Source organism: Oryctolagus cuniculus, chromosome 17 (genome assembly GCF_964237555.1).
Source record: "Oryctolagus cuniculus chromosome 17, mOryCun1.1, whole genome shotgun sequence".
Classification (NCBI taxonomy): domain Eukaryota; kingdom Metazoa; phylum Chordata; class Mammalia; order Lagomorpha; family Leporidae; genus Oryctolagus; species Oryctolagus cuniculus.
In genome coordinates, this window is record NC_091448.1 from 37,889,062 (window position 1) to 37,916,399 (window position 27,338).

The 27,338-nt window shown below is 41.1% G+C and overlaps 1 protein-coding gene across 10 annotated transcripts in view; it reads right to left on the minus strand.

The window, feature by feature from the left end:
* ACACA (acetyl-CoA carboxylase alpha) overlaps positions 1–27,338 on the minus strand; it is a 318,070-nt gene that overhangs the window by 77,031 nt on the left and 213,701 nt on the right. For all 10 annotated transcript variants that reach the window (XM_008271159.4, XM_008271164.4, XM_051824672.2 and 7 more), the window contains 4 exons: positions 25,877–26,080; positions 20,732–20,887; positions 18,573–18,719; positions 2,747–3,016 (listed from right to left, as the gene is read on the minus strand). In XM_008271159.4, coding sequence (XP_008269381.2) covers positions 2,747–3,016; positions 18,573–18,719; positions 20,732–20,887; positions 25,877–26,080 — 777 coding nt within the window. The remainder of the gene's footprint in view (positions 1–2,746; positions 3,017–18,572; positions 18,720–20,731; positions 20,888–25,876; positions 26,081–27,338) is intronic.

Here is a 27,338-nt window from a genome sequence, read left to right on the forward strand (position 1 = left end):
GATTTAAAGCTTTAAGTCCAGGAGAGATCATTAAGGGAAGGTGTACACAGAAAAGAGGAGAGGAACTTCAGGCATCACGTCAGGGAAACTCTCTTTCCCTGCTACCCAAGATGTTCTGTGCTGGCAATCACCAGGTGAGGGGGCACTGGATCCTGGACGGATTGAGACCATGGAATCTACAACATCATGGTCCTATCCCAGATTCTACAGTCCTGACATTTATCTCTACTCACGTTGTGTTTTTTTTTTTAATTTTAAAAAATAAGCTAAAATTCAAAACTTTAGTATTTTTAAACTTTAAAAACTTATTTATATGAAAGGCGTGTGGTGGGGGGGATCTTCCACCTGCTGGTTTACTCCCCAAATGGCCATAATGGCTAGTGCTGGGCCAGGTGGAAGCCAGAAGCCTAGGACTCCATCTGGGTCTTCCACGTAGGTGGCAGGGGCCCAAGATTATCTGGAAGCAGCAAGAAGACGCAACACTAACAAGTTTTGCTGCACAGGGAAGGAAATGGGGGAGGGAAAGTGATTTAAAGCCTACATGAATGCTAAAGCCATAGATCCAACAGGGGAGGGAAAAGCGATGATGCAAGAAAGAGAAGAAGTACTGCTCTACACCCCTAAGTTTGCAAGAAGGCAGCAGATCAGCTGTACCACAGGAAGGACGGGTGCTGGGTTAGAGCGGGGATCGTTCATCCGAAGCACAGGCGAGAGGTGGGGGTGCGGGCACAGAAGCTGACGCAAGGTGCTCATGGAGACTCTCTTCTAATTGGCTGTGGTTCTCAGTAAACTAGGAAGCAAGAGTGAGGGTGTGGGAGGAGGTGGTGGTAGAGGTTTAGATGAAGAGATGATATGAAAATGTCACCCAGGAGTATGGTGAACTTGATCAGTCAACAGAACTGTGTGTCTTTCTCCGTCAATGTTAAACAGGTAGAGTGCAGTCATGGGAGTAGATGGAGAAAGCTGGATTTAAACAAGGTTTTTGTAAAGACACACAGTAAGTAGGACCAATAGAGAAGCAAAGAAGCTGAATGGTATAGCAAAGGTGGTGAGTATAACGGGATTAACTTTTAAGCCAGATAAGAATGAAGGGAGGATGTAAAGAGGGAGTGAAGAACAGAAAGGGTGGCAGGATCAATACTTGCAGGTCTTGCTTGATTCAAAGGATCGCTGGACTTGAGAACCACAGAGTTTAACTGGATAGAAAGGAGGGAGGGTGGTAAAGAAAAGGATGCTTGCAATTGAGATTATAGGGAAAGATACCAAGCGGGGGTCAAGGATAGGACTATCCCAGGATATACAGTCAAGGATCCAAAAAGCTTGGGGCCGATGCTGTGGTGTAGCAGGTAAAGCCACCGCCTGAAGCGCCGGCACCCCATACGGGCACCAGTTCGAATCCTGACTGCTCCACTTCCAATCCAGCTCACTGCCAAGGTCTGGAAAAGCAGAAGATGGCCCAACCCCTTGGGCCCCTGCACCCATGTGGGAAACCTGGAAGAAGCTCCTGGCTCCTGGCTTCTGATCATTGGTGCAGCTCCAGCTGTTGCTGCCATCTGGGGAGTGAACCAGTGAATGGGAGCCCCCCCCCCCCCCGACTGCCTCTGCCTCTCTGTAACTCTGCCTTTCAAATAAAATAAATACATCTTTAAATATATATGTCTATGTGTGTATATATATTATATATATATTTATATATATATATAATAGAGGATCCAAATGGCCCAATTGTGGGAAGGATTATCTGTATGAATATAGCAACTAGCAAGAATCATCACATGACTAGTCCTGCTGGACAGTGTGACAACGTGCCAGGAACTAAGGGATGGAAGCACACACCATCTGATAACAGAAGTGTGAAAGATGAGATTTTTCCATGGAGAAGGGAGAGGAGAGGAGGGAGAAGTAGCAATGAGGATCAGGGAAGACAGTATTCCCCCTGCAGGCTTGGCAGTCTAAGGCAAAGAGAGAAATCAGCCTTGACTTGACAAGTCTTTAATGGAGAGGCAGGTTTCAAGCAGAGCAAGCAGGCTGCAGAGGAGGTTGAGGATATAATGGGGTTTTGTTCATGACTGTCCTAGAAGCCATGACCAAAGAGTTTAAAGACACATATTCATGCTTTAGCATTTCTCACGTTCAGCGCACACCTACGATTTCACCTAGTGTTCAATCACATAAACAGCCATCTGTTTCAAAAGCTGTGCAGAAAAACCAGGTGAACACACTAAGAAATAATCTATCTCCAACACAGTGTCTTAAGGAATTCTCCTAAGTCACTTTGTTAAAATTTAATTTTCACCCTAAGTGCTGACTTTTTTTTAAAAGATTTATTTTATTTATTTGAAAGAGCTACAGAGAGAAGTAGAGACAGAGAGAGGAGTCTTCCATCCGCTGGTTCACTCCCCAGATGGCAGCAACGGCTGGAGCTGCACGGATCCGAAGCCAGGAGCCAGGAGCTTCTTTCGGGTCTCCCAGGCAGGTGCAGGAGCCCAAGGTCTTGAGCCATTCTCTACTGCTTTCCCAGGCCATAGCAGAGAACTGGATGGGAAGAGGAGCAGCTGGGACTAGAACCGGCACCCATATGGGATACTGGTGCTTCAGGCCAGGGCTTTAACCCACTGCGCCACAGCACCGGCCCCAGTGCTGACTTTTACCTTAGAACTCTGCCTTTCCCCTCCTCTATATACATGTACACACCAAGTACATAACTGTATAGTATCTTGATATTTTAACTTTCCTTGTTCTGTACCTTGTAAGGATCCTCAGGATCTACCCAGGCCACATGGAACATATGACGAATTTCTTCTGCCAGTCCAATTCTTGCACCACTGTTGGCTGCTACAAAGATGCGTGGAATGCCCTCTGCCCTGGCAAGTTCAGAAGCTCTGAGAAACAGCAAATCTTCCTGGGGCCCAAAGGACCCAATTCGGTATGTGATGTCATTGCCAATAACAATGATATCTCGGCCTTCTGGATATTCAGGACTTTTAAGGGTCATTTTCCAAGCTACCATGCCAATCTGCAAAGGCATAAACAAACAAATGAATACAAGCTTCTTACATGGTCAACTTTTTTCCAGGTTCCCTGAAGGGAGGAGACTATATTGAGACACAGCTTTCATAAAGAGAGATGCACTGGCAAAGAGCCAAGCCCCCTGTGAGAAACCAGAAAATATGTTCTACTACTACTCTAGATGATGCTGGGAACATCCGGTTCACCATGCATTCCAAAGCCATCTCAAGTCCTTCTTTGGGCCAGCTCAAAGAAGACGGAAAACTCAAAATCTAAATGTGTTCAAGGTATATAGGGAAGAATGCCATGGCACTGGTGATTACATCCTGAATTCTTGTTTTTCTGCCTTATATACTGAGCCATTTTTTTCATCTCTGGGGAGATTCATTCCGAGAAACCTTCAAAATCTAAGGAGGCAACCGTACAATTTTTTTTGTGTGATCCGTAGTCCTTTCACTGTCCTCCAGCATTTGATAGGAGTAATTGAAATATTCTTTACTGGATTGCTTCAGGTATCTTCCATTTCTGCAAGAATTTACTAGCGTTCCACATTGCAACCTCGTAAGCAACTCTTGCTGCTCCCTCCCAGCACCAGAAAACCCAAGGATGTGAGGCGCTAATCTGCTGCTGCGCCTCGATGTATGCAAATCTGCCTCTGCTCAGCAGCCCTTGAGTAGCCACACAAATAACGGATACTGACTGAGAAGGCAGAGGTGACATGTCTCTTCCCCAGCCCTCGCAGCCTTGTCCTCTTTTAATCCCCTTCCGTGGGAGAACTAGTCAGTCCTTCCACTCGCTCAGTTGCAGGTTCCATTCCTTTTCTATTCACGCACAGCCCAGTTACAGCCGCAGTTCTCCATATCTGCCTATTTCTCCTATACCTGAGTAACATCTTCCTTTTTTCCCCTCCTCTCTTTCTTTCTGTCTCTCGCTCCCTTCCCCACTGCCACCACTCGCCCCCAAACACAGTCTACCAGGCGTGCACTCCTGGTCCTGCCTAATGGGGCCCAGCCACATCTGCCGCCTTGGTCCCTCATCCCCAGGCTGCTGCATATCACCTCATTGGGGAGCTGGCCATCAAGAAGGGCCATTAACAGATGTAAATAGCAGCATCCCTGGAAAGCCATATGCATCACCCAGACTCAACCGGGCCAGTGATCATAAGCTCTGAGTACACATTCCTCAATCCAATTGCACATCCACTGTAATCAGGCTGGTTGAAGCTTTCCACACAGCTATTTGTGATTCTCAGCATTAAGACACATACATATGAAACACCCACAGATAAATATAAGCGATTTAATATATCATATCATTGGCCAAATAGAAATCAAAATGGATATAGTATACATGGAAAAAGTCCATTCACTTTCTGAGATAAGGCATTACTGTATCTGCTTATTAAAGGGAGAAAAGGAGGAGAAACAGCTCATTCAAAAAATAGCATAGAGAAACCCCAAGCACCCAGATAATTCTGTCTGTGTTTTTAAGAAGCTAGTTAGTAGCACACTTATGTGGGAAGAATATTTTCTCAGCTTCTCACATCCGCCCTCCCCCAAGAAGGAAAAACTATTTTCTGTCTTCTTTCTTGTAAATGCATTTGTAATCAGGAAAATTGGGGTTCATACCAAATTTTACGACACATTAACCTTAGCTATACAGGCAAGAAGCTGCATAGATAGAAAGCCTGAAGAATCTACTTCAGCATTTGTGTGCTAATGTAAACACTGACTGTGGCATTGGGCAGGCAAATAATACTCTTATCTTTCGTTATTACCTGGGGACTCTAACAGTGTCACTTGGGCAGTCAGTTCAGCAATTGGCCAGGTCATTATGCTTGCAATATTGACTTCTAATTAGGTGTCAACACAGCAGCACCAAGAACACACTATTCTTTATCAATGTCTTTCCAAAGTGTGTTCCTCATCGACCGCCTCCCCTCCCACCTTAAAAAGTATCATTACAGAATGGAGAGGGTTAGCTCAGTGTTAGTACAGCAAGACTTCTTACTTACTTAGAGACTCTGTTTTGACTTAGTGAAACAGATAAACATCTAAGAAAGTATTTATTGCTCCATTTATATTAAAATGTAGGTTTCATTGCTTATCTAATGATAAGGCATATGATGATGAACATAGGCTATGGAATCAAACACACTTAGATCCAAAATCAGGCTCTATCACTAATTAGCTGTGTGAACTTGGGAAAATAATTTTATTACACTTCAATATCTTCACCTGCAATACTAAGAAAACACAATCCAAGAGCTTGATCTACATACTGCTGGGAGCAGAAATTATGTTAATTTCATTATTGAAAGCTGGCCATTCCCTCTTAACCTGTCCAAATCTTAGTTATTCTAAGAATTTCATTCAGATTCCATTTTCTAAGTAAAGCTTCCTCAGTCTAAACTCACACCCTCTGTTCCAATTTACTGAGACCCTTATGTACAGAATTCATCTGATTATACTGTTCTAAAAGTAGATAAACATTTACAGGGGTTAAGAGCTTAAGCTAGAGACTCAAGCTGTCTTGGTTCAAATCTCAGTTTTAAACTGTGTAACCTTGGACAGGTCACTCAACCTCTTAAAGCTTCACTTTTCCAGTCACAAAATGAGGATAACAGCACCTTCCTGCAGAGATGGCTGTGAGAAACACTATATTAAATTAGTACAGAGTCAGGCATATAAAAGCTCTCAAATATTAACTCTCATTATTATTAACTCCAAGGTAACTGGTATCATCATCATGAGGAAACTGCGGCACAGAACCATTAAGTAACTTGTCCTTACACAGAGTATGAACTTTCACTCATTATTTATTTGAGAGGCAGTGAGACAGAGAGAGTATGTGTTGTAAACCCACTGGTTGACTCCCCAAATATCTGCAACAGGTGGGGGCCAAAGCCAGGAAACAGGAACAGAATCTAGGTTGCCCACATGGGTGGCTGGAACGCATCTATCTGAGCCATCACCACTGCCTCCCAGGGTCTGCATTAGCAGGAAGCTGGAATCAGAAGCCACAGATGGACTCTGAACCCAGGTACTCTGAAGTGCAACATGAGTCCTAATTGCCAGCCTTAACTTCTAGGCCAAATGCCTCTCCTAAATTTATTTATTTCTTTAAAGGTTTATACAAAAATAAATGCCATTTTTCTTACTAGTGAGATTAGGGAAGTATGTTCTAGACCAGTATCACTGCCTTTAACTGAATATAAAATGGATGACAAACATCAATTATAGCATAAACACTGATGTCACTGGCCCCGAAATGCAATGTAGTGTACTGGACTTGACTGGACCATAGACCAGGAGAAGTGTATTAGTAGAAAAATGGGTGAATTTTTTTTAAAGTATGTAGCTTAATTATTTAAGATTTTAGAGTTAATGGAGGCTGGGTGAACAGTATATGGGAATTCACTCTCTTTGTAACTTATCTGAAAACCTAAAACAATTATAAAATAAGAATAAAAATTAATGCACGGGGCCAGCGCTGTGGAGCTGTGGGTTAACGCCCTGGCCTGAAGCACCGGCATCCCATATGGGCGCCGTTTCGAAACCTGGCTGCTCCACTTGCTGTCCAGCTCTCTGCTATGGCCTGGGAAAGCAGTAGAAAATGGCCCAGGTCCTTGGGCCCCTGTTCCCACGTGGGAGACCTGGAAGAGGCTCCTGGCTCCTGGCTTTGGATCGGCACAGCTCTGGCTGTTGCGGCCATCTGGGGAGAGAACCGTCAGATGGAAGACCTCTCTCTGTGTAACTCTTTCAAATAAATAAATAAATCTTAAAAAAAAAAAAAAAAGAAAGAAAGAAAAGAAAAAGGAAGATGGAAAACTACATGCATACTACAGTGACTCTGTAAGACACAAATGGGTGGTGGTGAAAGGCATGGACTCAGGAACAGATTCTACTACCCTGAATCTGAAATTGACAAAACAGAAGGTTAGTCAGTTTTCCAGCCACAGAACCTTGGCTAAATTACTAACTTCCTTGTACCTTAGTTTCTTCATTAGTAAGATAGGCTAATAACAACCTACTGCATATGTTTGATATGAGGATTAAATACATGTTAAGTCTTGGAATTTTACCTGTCAGGGAGCAAGTGCACAGCATGTGTTACAGCTTTGTCTTTCAACACATACTGGTTGAGGGACAGGGGTAGGAGAAGCACAGCAAATGAGATGATAATTATTAGGATGAAGGGATTGGGTGCAGTCCCCCTGCTTCCTAATTCTTTTTTAAAGATTTATTTATTTATTTGAAAGGCAGAGTTAGAGAGAGAGATACAGAAGACAGATCTTCCATCTACTGGTTCACTTCACAATTGGCCTCAACAGCCAGGACTGGGCCAGGATGAAGCTACGAGTATCTTCTTCTAGGTCTCCCATGTGGATGCATGGGCTCAAGGACTTGGGTTATCTGCTGTTTTCTCAGGCACGTTAGCAGGGAGTTGGATCAGAAGTGGAACAGCTGGGACGCAAACCAGAGCCCACATGAGATGCTGGCGACCAACATACGCAGTTACTTAACTTGCTACACCAGAATGCCAGCCCCAATAAAAAAATTTTAAGTTTCTTTAAGGGGGATAAAATTCTCAGCAGTTTAATGGATTTCCCATATTTTAAAGGAACTGGTTCTAGATCTTAGCCATCAAACAACAGATTGCATTTATATAAAATTGCAAAGAGAGATATAAACATACAAAGAGTAAAAATCAAGAGTCACCTCAAAAGGAGAACATTAAAAATGTCTTCGTTGGCTGGGGCTAACATTTCATTTTTTATAAATAAACATTCTACAGTGATGCGGTAGAAGGTAAACACATGTATATATAGGTTTATACAATATTAATATCTCTACCTGAGAAGTAACTGCTTCAGTATTTTTCTGGTCTGATGATTAAATACATATTTATACTTTTAAAGTCAATATTTGTACAATAGACAAGAACAGTGCCTATCAGCTAAATACATATTTAGGACTGTACCACATGTATTACAAACATGTACTAAAATCGAAAGCTTATATTTATACAGAGCCTTTCATCTTGAAGGGGGCTAAAGAGCTTTATAAACACATGTACATAAAAGGACGTTCACCCTGATAGGCAGGCAGGGTACCAGCTCGCCCGCTCCTCTCTGTCTCCCGCAGTCCTGGGGAGGAACACATGGTGTCAACAGCTGCGGGTCTGTAACAGCTGCAGAGACTGCAATGCAATAATCCAGTCGTGACGCGTCGTCACTGAAAGGGCGCCTGCGACTTGAGAACAGCAACTGCCATCCTCGAGTGTGGAAGCACCCGAGCCATTCCCAGCTCTGTGTTTTTAAATTATTCTCTACCAAACTCGACTAATCACTTGACAAAATTGAATTTGATACTGGAAACGGCTTCTGAATGCAAAATGCTTTCTGTCTCATGATCAAAACTGGGTTGAAAACGCTTCCTCCTGCCCTTGTTAGATTTAGAAGGGAAAAAAAGGGTCACAACATTCAGGAGAAATGGTTCAAAATATTCTAAGAATAGCTTTGTCTCAGAGGATTGGGCCATTACTTCAGAAGACCATCATATTATTGCCCCCCCCCCAATTTAATTAGGACACTAAGCGTTTCAGTCAAATTACTTTATATAGATGGGTCTATCTCTGTTATATACACAATGGAGATTTCATATTGAAAATTCTGCAGTCATTACAAAAGTATACACGAGTGTGACAATGTGATTAGGAGTGTGACGTTCACTGATTTCACCTAAGCCCAAGCTGCCTTGTGTCTTACCTGAAGAGTAACCACCACTGGAGACTCTATCCCCGATCCCCTTTCTTCTGTTTTTTTTTCTTCCCCTCTCTTCTGAAGATGACACTCAGGGAGTTAAGGGCTGGGGGAGGACTCAAGGGCTAAGGGAGCAACAAAAGGGCAACCTGTAGCCTGCCTGTGCGAGTCAGGGGTTTCAGGCTCTGGCTTCTGGCACAGGGAATGCCAGCGTCCTCTTTGGTGACAGTGGACCGCCTCCCTCGGGCACCTGCTGTCCAAGTGGTCCTAGGCACTCACTCCAAACTATGTCACCATTAACACAGCCACAAACAAGTTTTAAAACATTTAACTTCAGATTACTTTTTATAACAGAACATTCCAACGAGCAGGTTTCTTAGGTTTAGGGCTCAACCTGAACTAATTAAAGTGGACAAGGGTAGAAGATCAAAAGAGCTACTGTGAATAATAAGCTAAGGATAAGCAGAAATGAATATGTGCTTTCCTTATGCCAAGTTCTGAGGAAGAAAATATTTCTTTGGCTATTTTCTGATCCTAGAATACACATGCTCAAGTGAAGGAGGAGGGAAAGGGGTGGAGAAAGCAAGCAGAAGAGAACAGTCTTATTTAACTGTTTTTATGTGGGTAAAATGATTTGTGCTATGGTATTTCCATAAGAAGTGGGACCATTATTTTCCTGTAGAAACACATTTGGTTTGAAAAGTATCACTGGACAGGACGTGAAAATCAAACCGAATGAATTATTCACAACCTCTGATCAGAGGTGATCATTATTTCTGATGCTGCAAACAGTGATTAGGATTCTGCCCTGAGATGTCATTTTCTCGCTGAGTAACACCAGCGATACGGAGAGGCGTTATCCATCTACCCATGTATGTATTTTTTTCTCCTGGGAGGAGCTTGGTTTAATGTTACTATAACAGATACTAAAAACATGATAATATTAACATTTATTCTGGTGGTGCCTATAAATGCCATCAGCCTGACACAAAGTGTCAACACTAATCATGACCCAAAATTAACACCAAAATTGACATCAACATTAATTGTACTATCAGTGTGAACAGAATGTGCAAGCACACACAGGCACTTTCCAACGCTACTGTTGTTACCACAAAATAAAACAACAATGTTAAGCTCAACAAGGCAATCAGAAGGGAAAGCAAAGGAGCAAAACATGACAGGATTCGGTTTTTGAAGGGTGTTGAGAAGCATCTGTCAACTCTAGCTCTCTTGTGAGAAGCAGAAAGGCGGCATCTTTCCCACAGTTGCCTTTCTTCTATCTCCACACTTCCAGAGTTCAGCTCTAACAAAATCTTTCTATACAGACTTAAATACAGGCTAGACTGTGGCTGCGACATGGAAGCTTTGTTACTTTCCATGCTGAGTCTAAAACTAGAGCTTTTGGAGGCACAGCTTCCAGAAGCTATTGTTCTAATTCTGCTAAAGCCAGGAGATGACCACCCTGCAAGGCCCTGGAGCAGCAACACAAAGAATCCTACACTGTTAGCGCTGAAATACACTTGGGGATCATCTGCATCATAATGATGAGGAACCTAAGACAGCGAGAGAAAGAATCTGAACTTGACTTCCTTTTCAGCTATCAAACAAAATGTTAAATGCTACCTTTTGTCTCCTTTTCTTTCTTGGAATCTATGGAATATTAACTCTACCTTTAAAATTAGATAGTTTTAAATCATTTTAGTCCCTTAATAAATATATGATATTAGAAAATACTGTAGGGTCTTAAAAAGATGTATTTTTAAGCCATAAGACAATGTGCAATATTCTACTTAGTTTGTATCTATTGGAAAAACCTTGCTGAAAAAATGCCAATGCCTTTCCATATGTTGTACCGTCTATCTGCAAGATACCATGTTCCGTTGCTGTGTTGTATGAGTACATAAAAGAACTGAAAATTATTTTTCTTAATAACTGAAAAACTTTATTTTCGTGCTTGGAGAATTCAAAAATGACTGAACAAAGTTACCCTAACCTTTTTAAAAAGCAATTAAAGGGAAGACACATACCACTTTTAGAGCAAAAAATTTCACCACAGAGGTAATTCTTTGAAAATGTTACCAAAGATCAGAAACAGTAATTTTGAACTGGGGAGGGGCCGGCGCCGTGGCTCACTTGGTTATCCTCCACCTGCAGCACCAGCATCCCATATAGGTGCTGGATTCTAGTCCCGGTTGCTTCTCTTCCAGGCCAGCTCTCTGCTGTGGCCTGGGAAGGCAGTGGAGGATGGCCCAAGTGCTTGGGCCCCTGCTCCTGCATGGGAGACCAGGAGGAAGCACCTGGCTCCTGGCTTTGGATGGGCGTAGCGTCGGCTGTGGTGGCCATTTGGGGGGTGAACCAACGGAAGGAAGACTTTCTCTCTGTCTCTCTCTCTCACTGTCTATATCTGTCAAATAAATTTTTTTTTGAATTGGGGAATAATTTATCCTGCTGTATTTACATATAAGAAACTGGGGGTGGTGTTGTGGCCCAGCAGGGTAAACAGTGCTGCCAGCATCCTACATCTGAGTGCCAGTTTGAGTCCTGGCTGCTCTGTTTCTAATCCAGCTTCCCGCTAATGTACCTAGGAAGGCAGTGGAGGATGGCCCAAGTACTTAGGCCCTCATTGCCCACTGTGGGAGACTGGGATGAAGTTCCACACCCTGGTTGTTGCAGATACGTGGGGAGTGAACCAATGGATGGAAGATCTTTCTCCCCTTCTCTGTCACCCTGCCCTTCAAATAAATGAATAAATCTTTAAAAAAATAAATCTATGCATGAAACCATAGAACTTCTACACATTTATGCAAAACAATTTAAGCATACTTTTTTTTTTAAAGAAACATGCAATGGAATACAAACAAGCCAACGGTATTTGAGAAATGGCACAGGATTACTTGGTTGACACAGGAAATCAACCAAGTTGGCCTCCTACAGTTCTAGAATCCTTGCCCTTTAATCACGTGAATGAATGCTGAACTCTGGTGCTCTACCACACCGCCTCCTCTTGCATCACCTGTTGCTGTCCTGATGTTCTTTATTGCCTCTAATGGGATCTGGCAAGATCGTTGACATAGGATATTGCATCACATCCTTTTCCAGGAAAATCTCAGAATGTAAGACATGTACACAAAGTACTGGCAAGTACATTTCTCTCTCTTTCTCTCTCAAGGCAATTTCTAGGATCTAACTTTTAAGAGGAACTGAGGAGCCCTCCAGAAGTGCTGCTTCAGTGGGCCAGTGTAGCCACTAGGGTGTTAAAGATTGAGTCTTGGTTTGATAGCAATGAAATGAGTCAAAACCAACTAATCAACCTAATGAGAAACCAGTGATTCAAAATAACAGTCATACAGAAAGAATTCTAAGTATATGAACCCCAAAAGAACGGTGTTACAAACTCATTTAAAGTCGTTCCATGGTAGGGAGATTTATTTTTCAAAATAAGCCTCAATGTTTTTCTAATGAGGGATCCAACTTTGGATTGGAAGAACATTTTAGACAGAGACTTGTAGCCAAATATGCTCATTCAGAACAGGCATAAAAAAAGACAAATATATAATAATTTTAAAAGAAAATATTTTGTCACATATTCCATAATGCACCCTCCCTACTAGGTTTGAAAGGACTTAAAACTGGTTTTTCAAAGCCCTTGATGAAAAGACAAGTGAAAATTATGAATGTTTATGTTTAATGAGCGGCATGTGAGCCTTCTCTGTTGAGGCTCTCAAGACACTCTCCCACTTTCAGGGCTAGGTTGGTAGCTAGCAGACAGACTGGGGCCAAGTCATCCTTTGCTAGACACTGCACGATCAGTGCATAGACCATGGTCCTGTTTTTCATGCTCATGTTTTTTTAGTTCTATTTCAGAACTAACCTTCAGCATGCTACATGGAGAATATGCTCTTACAACACACATCTAAAAGACTGATACTGATTCAATTTCCATACCCGGCTTGAAAAGGTAAACTGATTTCAGAAAAATGAAACAGAAGCACATCCGAATGAGTTATACATTCTTAGAGTTATTTTGAGGTTAAACTGAGTACAACACAGTACAAAAACCTAATGTCAAGCTACAATATCTGCATCCTGTGTTTGTAAGAAAACCTCCAGTCTTTCCTTCTCTCCAGGAAGAGTCTGGGAGTACAGTAGGTTCCACAAGAATCTAAGAGCATGAGAACCCAAGCGACTCCTCTCAGAGTATGGCAAATGTTAACCACATGAATTAAGACAGAGCGTTATGGTGGTTTTTCTAAACAAGAGGTCCTTTGGGTTAATAAGTCCAGCCTAAGAACTGTCAGAATGAATATATTAATTAATTTCTCCTAATCTTTTAAGTTTATATAAGCTTATCAACTTCCTTTCCTCACCCAACTCCTAAATGGTGTTTTTTTTTTGTTTGATACTCAAATTAGAAGTATCAAAGAATTATAGCAACATATAAACAAGGAATAAATATGTTAAGATTTATATACACCAGTTGGGAGGTGCAGGCATATTGCCATATCACTCAAGATTTTTCTGAATGCCTAAAATGTTTTTATAATGAAATAATTAAAGGGATGCTATGCCAAGGCCAGCATTGTGGTGTAGTGGATAAAGCCACCGACTGTGATATCAGCATTCCATATGGGTGCCAGTTAGTGTCCTGGTTGCTCCATTTTTCAATTCAGCTCCTCGCTAATGCACCTGGGAAAAACAGCAGAGGATGACCCAAATGTTTGGGCTTCTGCACCCAACTGGGAGACCCCTGTGTGAAGCTCCTGGCTACTGCTTTTGGCTTGGGCAAGTCTGGCCATTGTGGCCATCTGGGAAGTGAACCATTGGTTGAAAGATTTCTCTCTCTTCTTCCACCTCTGTAACTCTTTCAAATAAATAAATAAATCATCAAGAAAATAAATAATAAAAAAATAAAGAGATGCTATGCCTTAGTGGTACTAGATTGCCAACAATTAAATAATAATTAAATATGAGTAATGGTAGGACTAAGCAGCTCCTAGTCCCTGTGATCCATACCCCTGTCACCCCTGAGAACATAAAGCAGGCCTGAGACCAAGATACCAGTCATGAAGGGAGATAGTCTTCAAACTTTAATTTGCATCACTTTATTTCCTCTTTGAGCATCCTCTTCCTAAAGAGCCATGACACAGCTTCAACAGATCTCCAGTCAGAGTTAGAACTGCAATTGCACATTACAGGAACACAAGGTAAAGCCTTCCATACCAACTGAAAAAAAGGATGCCAGTGGAGTTTCTCACCAAACTGCAATTCAAGAGGCTTGATTGACTGCCAAGCTGTTGCGAAGGAAAAACCCTGACACCTAGTGCCCATCTGAAAAAATGAAGCCTTGGAGCCACTACAACAACTCCTGCGTTTGAAGATACGGGTGAAGGTGACCACCCAGTTGCTTTCAATATGGAATATATCTTCTACCAAAAAGATTTCAAGGCATAAATTTTTATGCAATGCAAGAATTCAAGTCTCTGATTACCAGGCCCATTCTGGGCTCACATCCTGATTCTCTTTACAAGTCCTCTCATCTTAGTCTGTCATTGACAGGAGTGTGCAAGGGAATATGAAAAGCCCATGTTCAGAAGTGTCAAGAAGTGAGGTCTGAATGTCTTCCAGCACGCAAATGACTGTAACAGTTGTCCCTGTATTGAAAAAAATTAAAAAAAAAAAAAGTTGTCCCTGTATCATATCTTTCATCACTGCCCAATGTAGATTCCTGTTCTAGTTTACAGAGCTGTTAAACAGATATGAAAAAAATGCTAATCACTTATTTCAGAACAAACACAAATGTAGTCTCAGAAGGCCAGTGCTTTCTTCACCATATCAGGCAGAGCTGAGCAGTTCTCTGTCAAGTCCGAGACAGCCCTTGGCTTGATCTTAGCCTGAGCTTTTTGATAACAGGATTCAGTGCGAAAAGCAGCTGCACAGATTGCGAACTGTTACTCCAAATGTTCCCACCTGCAATTACAGCTTCCACCAAATGATCAAAACAGGTTAGCAAACTGGCAGGAAAATGAAAACAATTCCTCCAAAATTGAGAGGTGGTAAAGCAGACTAGTTGGCCAGCCACATCAGTAGCACACATTCATCTGGCTGCGTATTTACATACAGTGCTCATCACTGTAGCATCACAGCGGCTAGAAATGAAATCAGTTGAGTCTATGTTGCAATCACATTTTCCTCAATTTTCATCTTTACCTGACACTATTAAGAAAAATCCTGGGTAACTCATCTTCGGAGCTATTTGCCAGTAACAGAGTTCACAGATTTGGGCTACATCTTTTTTTATTCCTACTCTAAATTCATACTAAATGCAATGCCATTCAAATCTGACAATGAGAAAAATGTGTTCTCCTATACCTTTCATCATGTATTAGGTGGCATTCCTTTAGTTACATCTTTCTTTATGTGGAAGGGACAGGTGGGAAAATAGAAAGGAGAAAACAGCTAACACCACATCAGAAAAGCTCTCTTTCTTCTATTTTTCAACACAGGCACAAATGTTCAAAATGCAGGTCACATCTCTGCTGAAACAGCCAATATTCTTCCTCAAATGGCAAACAAGTTACCTAAAACTAAACGGAACTGAATTAGACCAAGTCCTGGTCCCATCACCATTTTACCTATTTACTGTCCTAGAAGAAAAGAAAATAAGAAAGACTGGTCACATACAGTCTTGGGTCTGTTAAGTGCAGGTTTTCTGCCCTGGATTGCACAGAAAAGCATTTCAATTCATGGGAAAACTCTGCAGGAATCTCTGTTTTACCCTTATTCCTTATACCCATGTACTAGCTTTTTAAACCCAGAACCTCCAATCCTTCAAGGTAATGCAATACCACCCACGATGATGACCTGGTAGAGCCGTCACCTTTGGAGAACACCACATTATGATGATTTAATGTCTATGTAGCATCAATGCATTTACATGGAGCCTTGACTCTCAGAACATTAGCAGGTCAATTTTTTATTCCTTTTTTAATAAAACTATTTCTCAAGGCTCTGTTCACATGCCCATTCTCTTTGGGACAGGACCGATTTGCTCCCAATCTCATCAGCATGAGCTCTTCTCATTCCCCTCACATCATTCTTGGGGTAATATGTAGAGTGCCAGGCTCATGACAAACTTGTCTCTTTGGCCAAAGAAAATTAAACTGCAATAGCTGAAAGTCAACGTGCACTGATAAAAGTGGGCTCAGCATGAGGAAATACATCCTGCTGACACCTCGTCATTCCTTCGGCACAGCTGTCCCTCAGAGTTCCGACTGCTGAAACTCCATCCTTAGATTGGGCAGTCTCTCAATGGACATGCTCCATTGTATGTTCAAGCTATCGGTAGCAGAGTCTGATACTAATGCCCCCACCTCATTCCTGTCGTGCAGAGCCCTATAATCAAGCTAAGGCCACTGACTGACTACCCCAGCCATCCTGGGCATTAGTCACTAACTGCTCACAAAAGAACATCAGCCTCACTTCTTCTGAGCTCAAAGGCTCAGAAAGAGCGAGCCAGCACTCAGCCTCAATCCTAGTCAATCATTTGAAGAGAAAGAAAAGAGAACAAAGAAAATAGGCAACTGAGGAGGGAAATGGGTAGAAGAGAAAGAAAATGAACTAGGAAAAAGCAAAAATCATTTTGACAAATGGTATTAGCTGTCTGGCTTCAAAGCTGTTAAAACACTGGGCAAAGGAAAACATGTGGTCCCTATACTAGACTGACTACTCATGGCTACTGTCCTATGCAACTGTTTCAGATATTCCTTTTCCACCAAGGTTTGTTAGGTCTCAAAAGGGTTAAAAAAAACCTTTAATTTTTTTATTCTTGTGTGTGTGTGTGTGTGTGTGTGTGGTCTTTGGGTACAGAGTCCTGTATAATAAGACTATTTGTATTCATACTGGCAGAGTAAACACTACATGTTCATGCCCAGGCAGCTCTGTGCTTGTAATTTCAGCAAGAACAGAGCTCTGTCCCTCTGGGACTTCACTATTCCCCTAGTCTCCATTCGCTCAAACAGAATGAGAGCAGAGAGAAAGCAGGAGAGAAAGATCATGGCAAGAGGTTTCACACAGCACTGCAGCTAGCTTTCACGTGGCCAAAAATCTCATTTTGTGCTTTAATTACATTAGTTAAAACCGTTTTATTCTCAGCCCCATGTTCACAAGGGTGCTTTCCATTCCTGAAGACTACACTGTTCAATGAATCAGAATTTAAGTCTAACACAATGAAGCTTTTCTTTGGTGCTGATGGGCTCACTAAGCAGAGGCTACAAACAGTAGCACACACACACCTGTGCCTCAACTCTGCATGCTGGCAAGTACATATCTACTCTTGTCAAAATTCTAGGAACTCCCCTTCCCCATCCTCTTGCCTTTGATATTTGTTGAGGCTCTAGATTAGAACAACTCCTGCAAGTCCAGCTGGTCCACCGCCTGCATCTATGTTAACACTAAACCATGTACTCTGGGCAGCTGCAGATGTCTTACTGAAACAGCTATCCACCCTGTATACACAGTAACATTTTTTGAAAAAGATACTGAATAAAATAGACAAATACTGAAGATCTAACTGTTTGAGGTGACCACCCAGGTAAAGAGTTCTCCTCCCCCCCCCCTTTTTTTTGACAGGCAGAGTGGACAGTGAGAGAGAGACAGAGAGAAAGGTCTTCCTTTGCCGTTGGTTCACCCTCCAATGGCCGCCACGGCCGGCATGCTGATCCGAAAGCAGGAGCCAGGTGCTTCTCCTGGTCTCCCATGCGGGTGCAGGGCCCAAGCACTTGGGCCATCCTCCACTGCCTTCCCGGGCCACAGCAGAGAGCTGGACTGGAAGAGGGGCAACCGGGACAGAATCCGGTGCCCCGACCGGGACTAGAACCCAGTGTGCCGGCGCCGCAAGGCGGAGGATTAGCCTAGTGAGCTGAGGCGCCGGCCAGAGTTCTCCTTCTAAGGAGTGAAATTTGTCCAGGGATCATAGCTAAGGGTGAACTAAAAATACCTCTCTTTTTAGGGTTGTTACTGTTAACACTGTTAAAACCATATTAGAAGCATAGTAAAAATTAGGAAGAATCTCAATACACACAGGAAGGTACATAAGGATGTAGGGCACAAAATGACTTACATCATTATTCGTAAGTCACTATATGAGAAAAGATTCCAAGGCTAGAAAATGCATTCTTGTATAATTGCCAAGAAATGAGTTCTCTTACTTTTATGTTTAAATTCTTGGTTCTGCTTGAGTCCCTTTAAGAAGAATACATTTATCATCTTAGAGTAGTACAAAATCAAATGAACTAAGCATGAAAAAGATACTAAAAAAGTGCATTAGTGTGTAAATAAGGAAAAACATTAGCGAAAACAATATTTTAAATATTTTTATGATAAACATTTCAAAATTTCAAACATATACAAAAATACAGAAAACAATCTATTCTCCTGTACCTGTCACCTAGCTTCACTGATCAACACATGATCAATCTCACCCTCACCCCTCTTTTTTTTTTTAATAGCAAATCCTAGACATCAGATTTCTTCTGTAAATATTTTAGTATGTATATCTAATAGAACACAATACTCTTTTCAAAAAAAAAAGCAAAATTGTAATACTATTATCACACCTAAAAAATTAACAATAATTCCTTGATATTCAGTCAATGTTCTCTCTCTAAAGAACTCTACAAGCAAAGCTATAATGCTGCCTGTGCTGCTTGGATCTTAATAATACTATTCAATGGTCATTCCCACAGAAGCTGGATAGATAAGAAGAGTTAAAAATGGGAGAAGGGTTTCAACTACTTGCCTCATTTCCTCCTGGAAGCCTGTTCATGTGGACCAGTTGACCTTGATCATCCAACACCAGCTCGGTATACGTCAACATGTCCGAAGGCAGAGGGGGTGAAGGAAGGAATGCTTGCGTGGACATAGACTCCCAGAGTTTGATCAAGGACTAGTGGAGGAGAGAAGTTTAATCAGTGACAATTAACATTTTGATATAATAAAAATTATTGCTAAGGTTCAATCTTGTTTTGCTTTAAAAAATAATTATTTTTATTTGTTTGAAAGACAGACAAACTGGTTCATCCCCAAATTCCCTCAACAGCTGGGGCTAGGCCAGGCTGAAGCCAAGAACCAGGATCTTAATCCAGTTTTCCCATGTGGGTGGCAGGGACCCAAGTACTTGAGCCATCACCTGCTGCCTTTATTACCTAGAAGCTGCATCACAAATTGGAGGACCTGGGACTTAATTAATCCCAGGCACTCTGGTATAGCATGTAGACGTCCCAAGTAGCATGTTGACTGCTGTGCCTAATACCTGCCCAGGACTGTAATTTTTTGATTTAGCATTTTTTTATATACCAAAGTCAGGCACTTTTCCAAAAAAGTCATTCCAACTTAAGTTATTAAGCGACTCTGAATCACTACTGGAGCACTAACAAAAGACACAAAATACCCAATACTATCTTGAGGATATTAACATTTAAAACTAGAAAGCATAATCTCCTTACAAAGGGAAAAAAAAAAAAAAAAAACCTAGAGAAACTTATCAAGAGTATCGTGATACTCAACTAACAAAGAAAATCCAGAAAAGCTAGAATAAAATTTTTTAGAGAGGTTCAGGTAAGAAGCCTCACTTTAGTATTTGTCATAGTTCTACAGACCCACACCCAGGAGTTAGACTACTACACACATATGACTATTTGTAAGTGTGCAGATCAATTTGGCTCAAATTTGAGAAATCAGACACACCTATACATTTAAAAATCATTATGATTCCTATCACCAACCTCCTAAAAATAAGCCAAGCAAATCCGTTATGAAGTGGGAACTGATCTGGGGTCTTTCTTGGCTTGCCTTAAAGCAACATATGAAGCCCAAATGAGTCATACATACCTGTATGTACCCTTCATTTTGTCTGTCATATAGGAAGAATTACATAGAAAGGGATTTTTACTTATAGAACTGAGCTTTTAGGCTAACAATGCTATACAAGGGAAATACTGATAGAAGGTAGCTATGTCTCAGGAAACAGAACTTCTAAACAAATGGTTACACAAAAGTAATCCTTTGTATTTGTGAATAACAGAGCAATCACAGATAGACTATTTGCCAAGGCTGCATGTTACTTTATTAAAATTCAAATGTGGTAATGTTGGTAATATTGACTAGAAGACTTGGGAAAATCCTATATTCATAGATTTTTTTAAAGGACAAATTTGGTATTCTTTTGATACCTTATTCTTTATCTGTTGCATTTTCTGCTGGTGATATACTTTTCTTACCTTCTATTGATGGAAGAAAAATCTGCAGCATAGAGATGATTCACCATACAGATCAAAGGAATTTATTTTCATATAGAGGATGAGATTCATAATGTCATATTTTCTCATGCTAGTTTTTATTCGGCTATAATAAATCTCCCACCAAAGAACTTATACTTTAAACTGTGTGCTGTGGACTCTACATCCATTTGTCTATGCTGTCTATATTGATTCTTACCATATTAACCCTGTCTATCAGCTAGGGACCTGGGTGATCTAGGACAACAGGAAAATGAGAACTAGACTTTCAAACCTCTTTTTTAATATCCTTAACTTGAATACAGACTTGGGAAATTATATATACACACACACACACACACACACACACACATAAATATATAAAACTCCTCATATAAGTTGTTGTAAACTACTGTAACAGGCATGTGGTGGCAGTTCATTATCTTCTACTCAAAAGAGACTTCTATTTTCACCGTTCTTCCTGTCAATCCATAAAGGGCCATCCAACATCTCAGTCACCGGAACACAAAACGAAACAGAAATGAGAACTGTGTCAAGATATTTTCCTGCCCTTTGGGAGTGCCCATTCCAGTCAAAATCGCATCTGATGGAAATTGTGGAAAACGCTGCCTCCTAGGACATGCCAGAACCCCTCCCACCCACTGTCCCATTCGTCACCTACCTGCCGAAACATCTCTGGGATATCATATATGTATGTTGTCCCCAGGGATTGTGCCTGGAATCTCTTTGATTGAAGAAGATCTTTGGTCACATAGGGAGTATTGATTAACATTCCATGCAGTGGTCCCTGTTTGTCTCCATATGCCTGAAACATGATCTGCAGGAAAAACAGAATGGCTTGGGAGTTAACAGAGAAAAAAAAATCAGCTGCAAAGAGGGGCTTTATCATGAATGTTATTTCTTAAAAAACATATTTTAGTGAGCCGAGCAGTTGAAACATGCCTCTTAGCATCAGGTACGATGTGCTCTCACATCTTTACAGATAATCAACTACAAAAAAAAAAGTCAGTAATTATCAGGTTGTTCTCACTTTTGGATTAGATTAAATCAACTAGAAAGCACACACAGACTGATGCTCACCTTCTAAAGTCATCTGAATCCCATATACTTAGAAATAAAGTATGTCAACTAACCAGTATGAGCAGTCCTAGTATGTTAGCCAAAAAACAGCTATGCACTAAAAAGAATTCTCTTCTTTCCCCAATAGAAGGTCAGATTAAGGCTCCACCAGAATCACCTGTGCTTCAGCCTGCTTGTTTAAAAGGTGCTTCATAAGTCTTATTAGCCACACAAACACCAAAAATTTCTGCAAAGCAGATTTCATCTATACATCTAGACAGTTAATTCTTGTTAGTTCCTAAGACACAGCCTATAGTAAAAGGACTATATTTTATTAAATTATGTGTATTAAAATATATATTTATTTCTCACAGTACAATGTCTACAACTAGTGAACAATTTCTGTAATATCTATATCATCACATAATGAAAATCACCACTCCAGTTTTTAATCATTTTAATTCAAATATTTCTAGAAGAGTACTCCATACTCCATATATTTAGTTTTATTTGCTTATGAATATTTATAAGGGATGCCATTATTTCAATTCAATTAATATTTATTGAGTGCTCAGAGGTTGTATAACACTAAACTAGGCACTTTATATATGAATACATAAAATACAGATTCCCAATACCGAGAATACAAATGGGGATTGGGTTGTAAGGATATGTGCATACCACACACTGATTTGGACCTACAAGGTAAGCACAAGCTTACATCAAGTGAGCAATCTCTATGGATCTGATACATAAGCACAAGAGCAGCATTAACTTTCCCAAACCTTGGATACAGTTCAGCTGAGGGAATCTCCAGCCTCCTAGTTCAGGGGAAGAAGGCTGTTTTGCGGGCTTGTCAATTAGGCTGTATTATAGACAAAATTTTCTTAGGCTGCTTAAAGGCCCACAGATTGGAGCTCCACATGATCAATGGGAAGAGTCTCCATTAATAATGTCTTAAGACTGAGGGAGAAGAAATAGTAATTTCCTTTAAAGATTTATTTATGTATTTGAAAGGCAGAGTTCGAAAGGGAGAGGTGGGGAGAGGGAGAAGGAGTGGGAAAAAAGGATGGGGGAGAATGAGAGAAAGAGAGGGAGAGGGAGATGGAATGAGAGAGAGAGAGAGAGAGAGAGAGAGAGAGAGAGAGAGAGAGAGATCCATCTACTAGTTCACTCCCCAAGTGGCTACAACGGCCAAGATCTGAGACTGGGCCAGGACGAAGCCAAGAATCTGGAAATCCATCCGGGTCTCCCATATGGGTGGCAAGGTTCAAGTACTTGGGCCATCCTCTGCTGCTTTCCCAGGTCTATTAGCAGGCAGCTGAATCAGAGGTAGAACAGCCAGGACTTGAACCAGCGCTCATATAGGATGCCAGTGTCGTAGATGGCAGCTTAACCCTCTGTGCTGAAACATCAGCCCAAACAGTTAAAATGACTGCAACAGTCCCGGCTCTGCCAGGCCAAATCCATGAGCCAGGAGCTCTGTCCAGATCGCCTATGCGGGTACAGGAACCCAAGGACTTGGACCATCTTCCACTGCTTTCCCAGGCACATTAGCAGGGAGCTGGATCAGAAATGGAGCAGCTGGGACACAAACTGGCACCCGTATGGGATACTGGTGTTGCAGGCAGTGGCTTTAACCCACAATGCCACAGCACTGGCCCCCAAAACACTTATGTTTTAAGAGACTCAAGTGTTAAATCAGGCAAGGGTACAGTGTAAGAAAACTAAGCTCATAGGGAGGTAAACATAATCAAAATAAGAAACAGGAGTAAAAGCAGCAAACTCTTGGAACTATAATTCCTCCCTGTTGAGAGACAAGACATGTGGGTTCAGAGTTTGAGACTCAGTTTTGCCAACTCCTGGGATGAAGTCGGGCTGTGCACTGAAGAAGGAACCTGGAGAAAGCCATGCAGGTTCATATTGCTGGTGGGAATTTATAATGGTGCAACCACTTTGGTAAACAATTCATCAATTTCTTATAAAGTAAAACATACATTTACTATGACCCAATAATTATACCTTTATATATTTACTAAAAAAGAAGTGAAAATAAATTTACATAAAAATTTATGAGCAATTTTCAGACAGCTTTATTCCTAATAGCCCAATCTGGGAAATAGTATCCCAAATGTTAACCATTAGGTGAAAGGATATAAAAATGTTGTTAAATCCATGAAATGGAATACCATTTGGTAATGGAAAGGAACTTATCCACGCAACGCAGATGCATCTCAAAAAACATTATGCTAAGAAAAATAAGCCAGACACAAAACAGTATGCATTGTTTGATTTCATTCATATCAATTTCAGGAAAGGCAAAATTAATCTACAGTGACACACAGAGGATCAGTGATTGCCTAATGGTGAAGCTGGTGCCTCTACCCTTGAATGCAAAACAGCATGAGAATTTTTAGGGGTGATGACACGTTCTCTACCATGATTGGGATGGTGGTTCTATGGGTACATACAGTCTCCAGATTGAACTGAACTGTATACATAAAAGGAGTCCACTTTATTACATGTAAATTATACCTCAATAAAGGTGACTTTAAAATATTATTTCTCCCTTATGCTACACATTGGGAATCAATCCACTTATACAATGCATTACACAAATCTCTTCGCCTTACAAGGACCACCTGACACCAGTGTTCATTTCAGTCTATACCACTAAGGCTATCCAAGGAAAAATAAAGAGAATGAAACTCAAGCCAGTCGACCTTGCTGCTTATTGGCAGAGTGAATGAATGATGAGTAAGGGCAAGAGGTTGATAGTAATGATTAGCAAAGGAAGCCTCTGAATGATTCACTATCTGTTAGTTCTGTTTTCTACTGTAATAAACATGGTCATTAAAAACTGGTAAAGTATATGCTTTAGAAGTTCATGAAAACACATTTTATATATTGAACACATTTCACCCAAGGCCATAAAAAGGGCTTCCTTTAGAAAACAATGTCTGACCCACACAATCTGCACCCTTAGAACTCCATAGTTACTGCACGCCAGCACCCATCACATCATAGAGAAAGGAACTATTTGTCTTTTGCCATTGTAATTACAAATTCCTTGAGATTGTTTTTATGACACTAAATTAATGAACCAATGAGTCAATGACAGACACAGTTCTGTATTATCTGAAGTTCATACGATGATTCACTTAAAAGAGGGAGAAAACCATTGGGCAATAAGCACCTAGTAGGCACGAGATGCACCAGAACCAGCTGCAGGCTGCTCCTTTAGTCGGTCTCACCACCAGCCACGCGCTCACTAGTCAATTCCCATGCGCAGTGGCTCCTGAACCCCATGTGCTGAAGAGCCTGGGGAAGACCTCTTCCTTCAAGGCTCCAGAAACATGCAGGACCCTTCCTAAAAGGGATCCCGCCCCCAGACACTTATCAAGGGCTCATTTTGTGCCAGGACTACACTACTCCTGACTGAAAGCTTTGTGCCCCTGTGTCACCAACACCAGGATGAGGGAAATCTAAGAGCTTTCTAGTAAAAGAATTGAGAAAAAAAGTAGTTACAAAGAACAAACATATTTATCAAAAACATTAAAATCTCAAGTGGCCATCTTATTTTTCACAAGAATAGACCTGCCTTGAAGCTATTGTAGAAGTTAATTAAAAACATCCCTGCACATGGAAAGCTTTGGCTGAAAATATCTTTAAGGTTGTCCTGAAAAACATCAAATGCGGCAAACATGATTGAGTCCTCTTTCCTGCTCACCCCACACGCTCCTGAGTACTCTCTCTGTTTTAACTGTTCACTTGTCTCACAGGATGGATTTCTCTGGCCATCTAACTGGGAATCAAAGCACAAACTGAGGTTTTAAAAATTCATCTTCACAAGACTGGCAAAAGTTTCTTTTCCTACTTCTCCTTCTGGATTTAAAAGGACAAAGATAAACCAGTCATATAATCTCTTCCTGGCACCCAATGCACAGAATAGACTAAAACCTTTGCTTGTGTATATGGGAGCAAGTTTGTCCTTTAATCAGTTGAATGCACTTTTCAAGTTCAGGCCAAACTGCTAAAAAATATTCCAGTTCTTAAAAAGATAGGTGCAAAGGTGAACCAATGAAAATTTAGTATCATAAACAGTAGCCCAAATATTTAGAAAATAAGGTAGTAAAGTCTACTCAGTCAGTTCAATTTTTCTACCTGAAAAATGCATTAAAGATTGCCATTTTGCTCTTGTATAGATACAACACTCTGAGCTCTTTGAAGGAAAGATGAGTACAAACTCAGTAAATGAGGGATAATTGTGATAGTTACTGCTTGATACTGCTCATGCTGTTAGATGCTGATGAAATTTTCCTTCCTTAAGACAGAAGTTGTTGACATATTCCAACAATTCTTTCCTCAATTGCCAATGAGTAATCTAACTACGTTGAAAACAGGAAGGACAAACCAGACCACAAAAGACTAGGATGCTGCAGTGGCCTAAAAGTCCTCTAAAACAAGAGCCCTACATTACAGAATTACTTCTGGGGTCAGGTTCACTCCACATTTGTTAGCACTCACCAACAAATGTCAAAGTGAGGTTAGAATTTTACAACATCCATCACTGAGAACACAGCACATCTTATAAGGCAAATGGTGTTTTTCAAATTCACACAACCATTTAGAGGACAACTCCCATGGATAAACCAACTGGGTTTGTGAGTTTGGGTCTTTCATAACAAGGACTAGCAATTTACATGACCAAACCAAAAACTTCAAGGAGTTTGCTCAACCACTGTACCTGTGCAGTCCTGGAGTCAGTCACTTCCTTGTAGAGGCTGATGTCCAAGTAATAGCCAGACTCGTTTGTCAGGAAGAGGCGAATGGGAATTGCTTTTCCAGTTGGTGTCAGGCGAATGTTGATTTTCAGTTCTGCCTGGAGGACACGCAATTTCCACAGCCGACTTCCATAGCGCATCACCATGCTTCTCACAGATTCCTCAATCTGACACAGACACATCACCAAGCACAATAGTTAAATACCTTGTAGTTGAGACCTGTTTCAGGCCTGCCCATCTATGGGAAACGAGGAATGAGGACAAGATGCTGGTCTTTGGCAAGGCACACTACACATATTCTTTATAAAAAGTAGTCAGAAAGTTTCTTGGGAAGTTTGTTTGTAATAAGTCAGAGACAATTTCTGTTGGTGTGGCAGTTGAGTGGTTTTCTCTTACTCGAAACACCAGAATCTGTGCAACTCCTTTCCCTTTCCCAATTATTTTCACACTCTATATCAAAGATCTGCAATAACTAAAATTAAAAGCCATGGGATTTAAGAAAAAGCCCCAAATAAGAATAAAATCTCCAGCTAAATAGCTATTAAGTAGCATTTATATGCATGGTAACTATGTTTCATTGCACTTACAGGCCCTTAAATCAACATAGCAATTACCAACATGAGCTTTTTTCCATACAGTTTTATTAAACTTTGTAATGTATGTCTCTTGGTAAATTGCACAAATTAAAGAGAGGCAATTCATAGGTGATGCTAGAACATTCTACCTAAACATTAGAGCTCTGAAGCTTAGTCACTGTCAGGTTCAACTGAGATTTAAGGAGATGAGACACAGGCTTCCCTTCCTCTAATCTTTATACTTAGTGTTCTTAGTTTTCATGGTTAAAAAGTTATTTTGGCTAAATTTCTAAGATGTGATTTCTTGTGACTGATACACGTATGTGGAACTTCTCCCCTCAATATGGCTATAAGCACAAAGGACACACTACTCAAAATTAATTTTTTTCTTAGATGAAATATCTTTTTAAGACTGATTTATTGGGCTGGCGCTGTGCGCAGCGGGTTAAAGCCCTGGCCTGCAGTGCCGGCCTTGCAAATGGGCGCCAGTTTGAGTCCCAGCTGCTCCAGTTCCGATCCAGCTCCCTGCTAATGCACCTGAGAAAGCAGCAGAGGATGGCCCAAGGTTTTAGGCCCCTGCACCCATGTAGGAGACCTGAAAGAAGCTCCTGGTCCCTGGCTTTGGATAGGCCCAGCTCTGGCTGTTGCAGCCATTTGGGGAGTGAACCAACAGGTGGAGTACCTCCCTCCCTCCCTTCCTTCCTCCCTCTCCCTCCCCCTCTCCCTCTCTCCCTCTCCTTCTGCCTCTTTGTAACTCTGCCTTTCAAATAAATAAATAAATCTTTTTTTTTTTTTTTAAAAAGGAGTTATTTATGGGGCCAGTGCTGTGGCACTGCCTACAGTGCTGGCA